Source organism: Oncorhynchus kisutch, unplaced genomic scaffold (genome assembly GCF_002021735.2).
Source record: "Oncorhynchus kisutch isolate 150728-3 unplaced genomic scaffold, Okis_V2 Okis09a-Okis19a_hom, whole genome shotgun sequence".
Classification (NCBI taxonomy): domain Eukaryota; kingdom Metazoa; phylum Chordata; class Actinopteri; order Salmoniformes; family Salmonidae; genus Oncorhynchus; species Oncorhynchus kisutch.
Window position 1 is genome coordinate 12,656,670 of NW_022261985.1, and position 12,112 is coordinate 12,668,781.

A 12,112-nucleotide genomic window follows, 5' to 3' on the forward strand; every position below is an offset into this window, starting at 1 on the left:
ACTTCCCAACCCATTAAGGAGTTGGGCTGGCGACACTAGCTAGCGACTCCCCAACCCGTTAAAGAGTTGGTGCTGGCGACACTAGCTAGCGACTTCCCAACCCGTTAAGGAGTCGGGCTGGCGACACTAGCTAGCGACTTCCCAACCCGTTAAGGAGTCGGGCTGGCGACACTAGCTAGCGACTTCCCAACCCGTTAAGGAGTCGGGCTGGCGACACTAGCTAGCGACTCCCCAACCCGTTAAGGAGTCGGGCTGGCGACACTAGCTAGCGACTCCCCAACCCGTTAAAGTTGAAGGAAACCGCACACAGCTCATACGTAAAGCTTATTAAAGATCAGTGATATTATCAAGAGCAGTTTCCTTATTCCTTCATCTTGTTCAACTGTTACCAGGCACCTGCAAAAAAAAGATGCTTTCCAACCCATAAAAGTAAACAGAACTGTGGGAAAGCGGTGCTCTGCTGGCTGGGGTCGAAGGACCCTGTGTTACCCGTGTCCCCCTAGCCTAGCTCGTTAGCAGCCTCCTTCTGTGTTTTTTTATTCTGTTTTTTTTCGGTGGTTGGCATCTAATGTTGGTGCATTAGCGCCACCTGCTGTGCTGGAGTGTGGGCCAGAGGGGGAGCTATAGTAGCCTCAATGGCAGTGGGCAACAGCGTTTTAATAAGTGAGGCGTAGTGGGGTGCGTCGTGTAGTTACTGCGTTCTGCGGAGAGACATTATCGATTAGGTTTTGGCGTTGGCGGGGAAGAAGACGTCTCTTCCACCGGCCATGTTGGCAGGTGGGTCAGGACTTCACAGTGCAAACAATAGAAATAGTCAAATATGTCATTTTATTGGTAAATAAAGCTGCAGTAGCACTCGGGTCAAATTGACTTGAAAATTAAAGTCTTACTTAAAAGTCAGACTTTTGTTCTCGTATTTCTTGTCTGTTTTTACATTTTTGTCTTGTTCACAAGCTTAGGTTTTTTTTTTTTTCCTTCTACGTTTTGAGTTTCAAGACAAGGTGACGGCGGCTGCTCGTCTGACTCTCTGTCTCCCTGGTAACAAACATAACACGAGGTTACCGCGGTAACCTCCCACCCTTTAAAAAGGGTCCGGTTACATATTTACATATTTTAGTAAAGTCACAAAATATTTCATGAAATTAAGCAACAGTCTGATTAGTAATATATATATTTTTTAATTAACTTTAAAGCTTACCTGGGGTTTTTTGGTGTAATTTTGGCGGAAAATCTGAGTTGCTGTTAGATATGTATATGGTTGACCAAAACGTTTGTTTGAGGCCCTACTAGCAAATACAGTGATATTGTTTATTTGTATTTAATTTAACCTTTTATTTAACTAGACAAGTCAGTTAAGAATACATTCTTATTTATAATGACGGCCTACCAAAAGACAACAGGCCCTCCTACGAGGGGCTGGGATTATATTGTAACGTAAAGGACTGAAAGATGTATAGATTATATATAGTAGTCTACATGAAACAATATATTTTATTCTGCCACACATGAGCATTTACCTGGAGAACATTTAATTATCTGTGTTACATTTAAATTAATTACATTAATTAATTAAATATGCATTTTAGCTCTACATGTTGTATTGACAGACGTCTGAAACTAAAATATTGACTTGATATTTTCTGGATTTCAGGACAAGACGGAGAAGGACACCATTCTGAAACTCCTCCTCAACCTTCACGACCACCTGGCTCATATTGCTGGTATGTTTTAAGAAAGGATCTGAAGAGGACTGGCCTCCTCTCAGAGCCTGGTTCCTCTGTCTAGGTTTTTAATCTCCACCTGGTACAGCCAGAAGAGGACTGGCTTCCTCTCAGAGCCTGGTTCCTCTCTCTAGGTTTATAATCTCCACCTGGTACAGCTAGAAGGGGACTGGCCTCCTCTCAGAGCCTGGTTCCTCTCTAGGTTTATAATCTCCACCTGGTACAGCCAGAAGGGGACTGGCCACCCCTCAGAGCCTGGTTCCTCTCTCTAGGTTTATAATCTCCACCTGGCACAGCCAGAAGAGGACTGGCCACCCCTCAGAGCCTGGTTCCTCTCTAGGTTTATAATCTCCACCTGGTACAGCTAGAAAGGGACTGGCCTCCTCTCAGAGCCTGGTTCCTCTCTAGGTTTATAATCTCCACCTGGTACAGCCAGAAGAGGACTGGCCTCCTCTCAGAGCCTGGTTCCTCTCTAGGTTTATAATCTCCACCTGGTACAGCCAGAAGAGGACTGGCTTCCTCTCAGAGCCTGGTTCCTCTCTAGGTTTATAATCTCCACCTGGTACAGCTAGAAGGGGACTGGCCTCCTCTCAGAGCCTGGTTCCTCTCTAGGTTTATAATCTCCACCTGGTACAGCCAGAAGAGGACTGGCCACCCCTCAGAGCCTGGTTCCTCTCTCTAGGTTTATAATATCCACCTGGTACAGCTAGAAGGGGACTGGCTTCCTCTCAGAGCCTGGTTCCTCTCTCTAGGTTTATAATATCCACCTGGTACAGCTAGAAGGGGACTGGCCACCCCTCAGAGCCTGGTTCCTCTCTAGGTTTATAATCTCCACCTGGTACAGCCAGAAGAGGACTGGCCTCCCCTCAGAGCCTGGTTCCTCTCTAGGTTTATAATCTCCACCTGGTACAGCCAGAAGAGGACTGGCCTCCTCTCAGAGCCTGGTTCCTCTCTAGGTTTATAATCTCCACCTGGTACAGAAGAGGACTGGCCTCCTCTCAGAGCCTGGTTCCTCTCTAGGTTTATAATCTCCACCTGGTACAGCCAGAAGAGGACTGGCTTCCTCTCAGAGCCTGGTTCCTCTCTCTAGGTTTATAATCTCCACCTGGTACAGCTAGAAGGGGACTGGCCTCCTCTCAGAGCCTGGTTCCTCTCTCTAGGTTTATAATCTCCACCTGGTACAGCTAGAAGGGGACTGGCCACCCCTCAGAGCCTGGTTCCTCTCTAGGTTTATAATCTCCACCTGGTACAGCCAGAAGAGGACTGGCCTCCTCTCAGAGCCTGGTTCCTCTCTCTAGGTTTATAATCTCCACCTGGTACAGCTAGAAGGGGACTGGCTTCCTCTCAGAGCCTGGTTCCTCTCTAGGTTTATAATATCCACCTGGTACAGCTAGAAGGGGACTGGCCACCCCTCAGAGCCTGGTTCCTCTCTCTAGGTTTATAATCTCCACCTGGTACAGCTAGAAGGGGACTGGCTTCCTCTCAGAGCCTGGTTCCTCTCTAGGTTTATAATATCCACCTGGTACAGCTAGAAGGGGACTGGCCTCCTCTCAGAGCCTGGTTCCTCTCTAGGTTTATAATCTCCACCTGGTACAGCCAGAAGAGGACTGGCCTCCTCTCAGAGCCTGGTTCCTCTCTAGGTTTATAATCTCCACCTGGTACAGAAGAGGACTGGCCTCCTCTCAGAGCCTGGTTCCTCTCTCTAGGTTTATAATCTCCACCTGGTACAGCTAGAAGGGGACTGGCCTCCTCTCAGAGCCTGGTTCCTCTCTAGGTTTATAATCTCTACCTGGTACAGCCAGAAGGGGACAGGCCACCCCTCAGAGCCTGGTTCCTCTCTAGGTTTATAATCTCCACCTGGTACAGCCAGAAGAGGACTGGCCACCCCTCAGAGCCTGGTTCCTCTCTCTAGGTTTATAATCTCCACCTGGCACAGCCAGAAGGGGACTGGCCTCCTCTCAGAGCCTGGTTCCTCTCTCTAGGTTTATAATCTCCACCTGGTACAGCCAGAAGAGGACTGGCCACCCCTCAGAGCCTGGTTCCTCTCTCTAGGTTTATAATCTCCACCTGGCACAGCCAGAAGGGGACTGGCCTCCCCTCAGAGCCTGGTTCCTCTCTCTAGGTTTATAATCTCCACCTGGCACAGCCAGAAGGGGACTGGCCTCCTCTCAGAGCCTGGTTCCTCTCTAGGTTTATAATCTCCACCCAGCACAGCCAGAAGGGGACTGGCCTCCTCTCAGAGCCTGGTTCCTCTCTAGGTTTATAATCTCCACATGGTACAGCCAGAAGAGGACAGGCCACCCCACAGCCTGGTTCCTCTCTAGGTTTCTACATAGGTTTTGGCCTTTCTAGGGAGTTTTTCCTAGCCACCGTGCTTCTACACCTGCATTGCTTGCTGTTTGGGGGTTTTAGGCTGGGTTTCTGTACAGCACTTTGAGATATCAGCTGATGTACGAAGGGCTATATAAATACATTTGATTTGATTTGATTTATGCCACCACCTATACAACCAGCCAGAAGAGGACTGGCCACCCCTCAGAGCCTGGTTCCTCTCTAGGTTTCTTCCTAGGTTCTGGCCTTTCTAGCCACGTGCTTCTACAACTGCATTGCTTGCTGTTTGGGGGTTTTAGGCTGGGTTTCTGTACAGCACTTTGAGATATCAGCTGATGTACGAAGGGCTATATAAATACATTTGATTTGATTTGATTTATGCCACCACCACCTATACAACCAGCCAGAAGAGGACTGGCCACCCCTCAGAGCCTGGTTCCTCTCTAGGTTTCTTCCTAGGTTCTGGCCTTTCTAGCCACGTGCTTCTACACCTGCATTGCTTGCTGTTTGGGGTTTTAGGCTGGGTTTCTGTACAGCACTTTGAGATATCAGCTGATGTACGAAGGGCTATATAAATAAATTTGATTTGATTTGATTTATACCACCACCTATACAACCAGCCAGAAGAGGACTGGCCACCCCTCAGAGCCTGGTTCCTCTCTAGGTTTCTTCCTAGGTTCTGGCCTTTCTAGCCACGTGCTTCTACACCTGCATTGCTTGCTGTTTGGGGTTTTAGGCTGGGTTTCTGTACAGCACTTTGAGATATCAGCTGATGTAAGGGCTATATAAATACATTTGATTGAGACTCTTGAATCCTACAGCCTTAGCTGTGTGCTCTGCTTAATTATCTAGAATGTGTTGTTTTCACCTCCGACCTCAGGGTGTATACACAGTGTTCAAAACGCTTTCCATGACCGACGGGCCGGCCAGGTCAAAGTGATCCCTTATTAAATCCACTTCAATCTGTTCTAGATGAAAGGGAGGAGGCGGGGTTAAAGAAGGATCTTTAGGCTTTGAGACAGTTGAGACATGGATTGTGAATAGGCCCCCGGTTTGTGTCAAGAACTGCAACGCTGCTGGGTTTTTCCAAGCTCAACCGTTTTCCCCGTGTGTATCAAGAATGATCCACCACACAAAGGACATCCTGCCAACTCGACACAAATGTTTTGTTTTATCTTTATTTAACGAGGAAAGTCAGTTTAAGAAACAAATTCTTATTTTCATTGACGGCCTAGGAACAGTGGGTTCAGGGGGCAGAACCACAGATTTTTTTTTTCCTTGTCAGCTTGGGGATTCGATCTAGCAACCTTTCAGTTACTAGTCCAACGCTCTAACCACTAGGCTACCCTGCCTCTAACCACTAGGCTACCTGCCTCTAACCGCTAGGCTACCTGCCTCTAACCGCTAGGCTACCTGCCTCTAACCACTAGGCTACCTGCCTCTAACCACTAGGCTACCTGCCTCCAACCACTAGGCTACCTGCCTCTAACCGCTAGGATACCTGTCTCTAACCGCTAGGCTACCTGCCTCTAACCACTAGGCTACCTGCCTCTAACCACTAGGCCACCTGCCTCTAACCACTAGGCCACCTGCCTCTAACCACTAGGCCACCTGCCTCCAACCACTAGGCCACCTGCCTCCAACCACTAGGCTACCTGCCTCTAACCGCTAGGCTACCTGCCTCTAACCGCTAGGCTACCTGCCTCTAACCACTAGGCCACCTGCCTCCAACCACTAGGCTACCTGCCTCTAACCGCTAGGCTACCTGCCTCTAACCGCTAGGCTACCTGCCTCTAACCGCTAGGCTACCTGCCTCTAACCGCTAGGCTACCTGCCTCTAACCGCTAGACTACCTGCCTCTAACCACTAGGCCACCCGCCTCTAACCACTAGACTACCTGCCTCTAACCACTAGGCCACCTGCCGCCTCGAGAAGCAAATATGAGAATCATTGGAGTCAACATGGGCCAGCATCCCTGTGGAACGCTTTCAACACCTTGTAGAGTCCCTGATGAATTGAGGCTGTTCTGAGGGAAAAGGGGGTGGGGTTTAACTCCATATTAGGAAGGTGTTCTTAATGTTTGGTCCACTCAGTGGGTGTTGTCTGATGACCAACACCTTTTTTTAGCTGTAATGACACGAACTGCTCAAGGATAGTTTGAAATCTTACCTCAGGGGATTACTGTTGAAATGTCTGTCCGCCTGTCTGTTTCCGCCTGCCTGTCTGTCTCCGCCCGCCTGTCTGTCTCCTCCCGCCCGCCCGCCTGTCTGTCTCCTCCCGCCCGCCCCGCCCGTCTGTCTCCTCCCGCCCGCCCGTCTGTCTCCTCCCGCCCGCCCGTCTGTCTCCGCCCGCCCGTCTGTCTGTCTCCTCCCGCCCGTCTGTCTCCTCCCGCCCGTCTGTCTGTCTGTCTGTCTCCTCCCACCCGTCTGTCTGTCTCCTATCCCTGTCTGTCTGTCTGTCTCCGCCCCCCGTCTGCCTGTCTGTCTCCGCCCGTCTGTCTGTCTCCTCCCGCCCGTCTGTCTCCTCCCGCCCGTCTGTCTGTCTCCGCCCGTCTAATAATAAGTGGTTTATCTGCAGCTCACGTTAATGTTGTCCCCATCAGGCCAACATGACTGTACCGCCCCGGAGCAGCAGCAGGCCAACAGGAGTCTGTCTGTCTGTCTCCGCCCCCCGTCTGCCCTTCTGTCTCCTCCCGCCCGTCTGCCCTTCTGTCTCCGCCCCCCCTTTGTCTGTCTGTCTCCGCCCCCCTGTCTGTCTGTCTCCTCCCCCCCGCCTGTCTGTCTCCGCCCCCCGTCTGTCTGTCTCCGCCCCCCGTGTGTCTGTCTCCGCCCGTCTAATAATAAGTGGTTTATCTGCAGCTCACGTTAATGTTGTCCCCATCAGGCCAACATGACTGTACCGCCCCGGAGCAGCAGCAGGCCAACAGGAGTCTGTCTGTCTGTCTCCGCCCCCCGTCTGTCTGTCTGTCTCCTCCCCCGTCTGTCTGTCTCCTCCCGTCTAATAATAAGTGGTTTATCTTCAGCTCACGTTAATGTTGTCCCCATCAGGCCAACATGACTGTACCGCCCCGGAAGCAGCAGCAGACCAACAGGAGCCTGTCTCTGAAGGAAGCCTCTGACTATCTCCTGCAGCAGAGTGAACAGTATCGTCACTGGGTTCTCCTCGCTCTGGAGTGGATCATACGGACCGGGGAGGACGTTGGCATACGGTAAACATGGTCTCTCTTCTAAGATTCTCTGAAGAGGAGGGCATATCGGGTCGTGGTCATTAGGACACGCAACAGAAACAGGCATTTCATATCGGACACGTGGTCCCTCCCTGTTTGGGTGGTCCCTCCCTGTTTGGGTGGTCCCTCTCTGTTTGGGTGGTCCCTCTCTGTTGGGTGGTCCCTCTCTGTTTGGGTGGTCCCTCTCTGTTTGGGTGGTCCCTCCCTGTTTGGGTGGTCCCTCCCTGTTTGGGTGGTCCCTCTCTGTTTGGGTGGTCCCTCTCTGATTGGGTGGTCCCTCCGTGTTTGGGGTGGTCCCTCCGTGTTTGGGTGGTCCCTCCCTGTTTGGGTGGTCCCTCTCTGTTTGGGTGGTCCCTCTCTGATTGGGTGGTCCCTCCCTGTTATCAACCCCTATGATGTATTCTCATACTAATGGACCCCCCCCTTCCTTTCGCTCTCGTCTCTCCCTCCTCACCTCTTCTCTCTCACTCCTTCTCCTCCCTCCTCCCCCTCACTCCTTCTCCCCCCCTCTCCCACCTCACTCCTTCTCTCCCCCCTCCCCCACACTCCTTCTCTCCCCCCCCTCACTCCTTCTCTCCCCCCTCCCCCTCACTCCTTCTCTCCCCCTCCTCTCCCTCACTACTTCTCTCCCTCCTCCCCCTCACTCCTTCTCTCCCCCTCCTCTCTTCTCTCCCGCTCCGTCTTCCCCCTCACTCCTTCTCTCCCCCTCCTTCCCTCCTCTCCCTCACTCCTTCTCTCCCTCTCCTCCCCCTCCTCTCCCTCACTCCTTCTCTCCCTCTTCCCCCTCACTCCTTCTCCCTCCTCCTCCTCTCCCAGGCTGATCGGGGATAACCCAGAGGAGGCAGTAGCGGAGGTGAGTGAGGTGACTCGTCTGGAGTCGACCCACCCCAAGATGTCCTTCTCCTGCCGCTTCAGTAGAGCCTTCTTTACAGTCATCCACAGGGTGCTGCTCATCCTAACAGGTTAGACATGTCTTCTCTCCTCTTTACAGTCATCCACAAGGTGCTGCTCATCCTAACAAGTTAGACATGTCTTCTCTCCTCTTTACAGTCATCCACAGGGTGCTGCTCATCCTAACAGGTTAGACATGTCTTCTCTCCTCTTACAGTCATCCACAGGGTGCTGCTCATCCTAACAGGTTAGACATGTCTTCTCTCCTCTTTACAGTCATCCACAGGGTGCTGCTCATCCTAACAGGTTAGACATGTCTTCTCTCCTCTTTACAGTCATCCACAGGGTGCTGCTCATCCTAACAGGTTAGACATGTCTTCTCTCCTCTTTACAGTCATCCACAGGGTGCTGCTCATCCTAACAGGTTAGACATGTCTTCTCTCCTCTTTACAGTCATCCACAGGGTGCTGCTCATCCTAACAGGTTAGACATGTCTTCTCTCCTCTTTACAGTCATCCACAGGGTGCTGCTCATCCTAACAGGCCTCCTCCTCTTTACAGTCATCCACAGGGTGCTGCTCATCCTAACAGGTTAGACATGTCTTCTCTCCTCTTTACAGTCATCCACAGGGTGCTGCTCATCCTAACAGGCCTCCTCTTTACAGTCATCCACAGGGTGCTGCTCATCCTAACAGGCCTCCTGTGTGAGGTGTATTCTACTATATGAAGTATCTAATCTAACCTTCTCTCTCTAGTGATTGGTCTGGTGTGAGGTGTATTCTACTATATGAAGTATCTAATCTAACCTTCTCTCTCTCTCTAGTGATTGGTCTGGTGTGAGGTGTATTCTACTATATGAAGTATCTAATCTAACCTTCTCTCTCTCTCTAGTGATTGGTCTGGTGTGGGGTGTATTCTACTATATGAAGTATCTAATCTAACCTTCTCTCTCTCTAGTGATTGGTCTGGTGTGGGGTGTATTCTACTATATGAAGTATCTAATCTAACCTTCTCTCTCTAGTGATTGGTCTGGTGTGGGGTGTATTCTACTATATGAAGTATCTAATCTAACCTTCTCTCTCTAGTGATTGGTCTGGTGTGGGGTGTATTCTACTATATGAAGTATCTAATCTAACCTTCTCTCTCTCTCTCTCTAGTGATTGGTCTGGTGTGAGGTGTATTCTACTATATGAAGTATCTAATCTAACCTTCTCTCTCTCTCTAGTGATTGGTCTGGTGTGAGGTGTATTCTACTATATGAAGTATCTAATCTAACCTTCTCTCTCTAGTGATTGGTCTGGTGTGAGGTGTATTCTACTATATGAAGTAACTAATCTAACCTTCTCTCTCTAGTGATTGGTCTGGTGTGAGGTGTATTCTACTATATGAAGTATCTAATCTAACCTCTCTCTCTCTCTAGTGATTGGTCTGGTGTGAGGTGTATTCTACTATATGAAGTATCTAATCTAACCTTCTCTCTCTCTAGTGATTGGTCTGGTGTGAGGTGTATTCTACTATATGAAGTATCTAATCTAACCTTCTCTCTCTAGTGATTGGTCTGGTGTGGGGTGTATTCTACTATATGAAGTATCTAATCTAACCTTCTCTCTCTAGTGATTGGTCTGGTGTGGGGTGTATTCTACTATATGAAGTATCTAATCTAACCTTCTCTCTCTCTCTCTAGTGATTGGTCTGGTGTGGGGTGTATTCTACTATATGAAGTATCTAATCTAACCTTCTCTCTCTAGTGATTGGTCTGGTGTGAGGTGTATTCTACTATATGAAGTATCTAATCTAACCTTCTCTCTCTAGTGATTGGTCTGGTGTGGGGTGTATTCTACTATATGAAGTATCTAATCTAACCTCTCTCTCTCTCTCTAGTGATTGGTCTGGTGTGAGGTGTATTCTACTATATGAAGTATCTAATCTAACCTTCTCTCTCTAGTGATTGGTCTGGTGTGGGGTATATTCTACTATATGAAGTATCTAATCTAACCTCTCTCTCTCTCTAGTGATTGGTCTGGTGTGGGGTGTATTCTACTATATGAAGTATCTAATCTAACCTTCTCTCTCTAGTGATTGGTCTGGTGTGGGGTGTATTCTACTATATGAAGTATCTAATCTAACCTTCTCTCTCTAGTGATTGGTCTGGTGTGAGGTGTATTCTATATGAAGTATCTAATCTAACCTTCTCTCTCTCTCTAGTGATTGGTCTGGTGTGGGGTGTATTCTACTATATGAAGTATCTAATCTAACCTTCTCTCTCTAGTGATTGGTCTGGTGTGAGGTGTATTCTACTATATGAAGTATCTAATCTAACCTTCTCTCTCTAGTGATTGGTCTGGTGTGGGGTGTATTCTACTATATGAAGTATCTAATCTAACCTCTCTCTCTCTCTCTAGTGATTGGTCTGGTGTGAGGTGTATTCTACTATATGAAGTATCTAATCTAACCTTCTCTCTCTAGTGATTGGTCTGGTGTGGGGTATATTCTACTATATGAAGTATCTAATCTAACCTCTCTCTCTCTCTAGTGATTGGTCTGGTGTGGGGTGTATTCTACTATATGAAGTATCTAATCTAACCTTCTCTCTCTAGTGATTGGTCTGGTGTGGGGTGTATTCTACTATATGAAGTATCTAATCTAACCTTCTCTCTCTAGTGATTGGTCTGGTGTGAGGTGTATTCTATATGAAGTATCTAATCTAACCTTCTCTCTCTCTCTAGTGATTGGTCTGGTGTGGGGTGTATTCTACTATATGAAGTATCTAATCTAACCTCTCTCTCTCTCTCTAGTGATTGGTCTGGTGTGAGGTGTATTCTACTATATGAAGTATCTAATCTAACCTCCTCTCTCTCTCTCTCTCTAGTGATTGGTCTGGTGTGGGGTGTATTCTACTATATGAAGTATCTAATCTAACCTTCTCTCTCTAGTGATTGGTCTGGTGTGGGCTGTATTCTACTATATGAAGTATCTAATCTAACCTTCTCTCTCTCTAGTGATTGGTCTGGTGTGGGGTGTATTCTACTATATGAAGTATCGTTGGAGGAGAGAGGAAGAGGAGACCAGGCAGATGTATGACATGGTGGAGAGAATCATAGGTGTTCTGAGGATCCACAACGCGTCGTGTCAGGAGAACAATGACCTCCAGCCCTACCTGCCCATCCCTCACGTCAGAGACTCCCTGGTTCAGCCCCAGGACAGGTGAGTACTAACCTCCTACCTGCCCATTCCTCATGTCAGAGACTCCCTGGTCCAACCCCAGGTCAGTTCCAGTACCAGGGCCATATAAAATCTGCATTGTGGAGAAGTTGGATGGAATCAATGAATCCAGACATTAAAATGGAATTCAACAATATTCAAAAATCTATTGAACTCAGTAGGGAATCAACTAAATCTATTGAACTCAGTAGGGAATCAACTAAATCTATTGAACTCAGTAGGGAATCAACTAAATCTATTGAACTCAGTAGGGAATCAACTAAATGTATTGAACTCAGTAGGGAATCAACTAAATGTATTGAACTCAGTAGGGAATCAACTAAATCTATTGAACTCAGTAGGGAATCAACTAAATCTATTGAACTCAGTAGGGAATCAACTAAATCTATTGAACTCAGTAGGGAATCAACTAAATCTATTGAACTCAGTAGGGAATCAACTAAATGTAGGGAATCAACTAAATGTAGGGAATCAACTAAATGTATCGAACTCAGTAGGGAATCAACTAAATGCATGGAACTCAGTAGGGAATCAACTAAATGTATCGAACTCAGTAGGGAATCAACTAAATGTAGGGAATCAACTAAATGTATTGAACTCAGTAGGGAATCAACTAAATGTATTGAACTCAGTAGGGAATCAACTAAATGTATTGAACTCAGTAGGGAATCAACTAAATGTATTGAACTCAGTAGGGAATCAACTAAATGTAGGGAATCAAC

General features: G+C 48.0%; 1 protein-coding gene across 1 annotated transcript in view; it reads left to right on the top strand.

The window, feature by feature from the left end:
* The window catches only part of LOC109886740 (inner nuclear membrane protein Man1), a 38,972-nt gene that overhangs the window by 14,950 nt on the left and 11,910 nt on the right, over window positions 1-12,112 (top strand). The window contains exons 3-7 of the mRNA XM_031815412.1: window positions 1,652-1,721; window positions 6,655-6,671; window positions 7,127-7,260; window positions 8,095-8,240; window positions 11,168-11,372. Coding sequence (XP_031671272.1) covers window positions 1,652-1,721; window positions 6,655-6,671; window positions 7,127-7,260; window positions 8,095-8,240; window positions 11,168-11,372 — 572 coding nt within the window. The remainder of the gene's footprint in view (window positions 1-1,651; window positions 1,722-6,654; window positions 6,672-7,126; window positions 7,261-8,094; window positions 8,241-11,167; window positions 11,373-12,112) is intronic.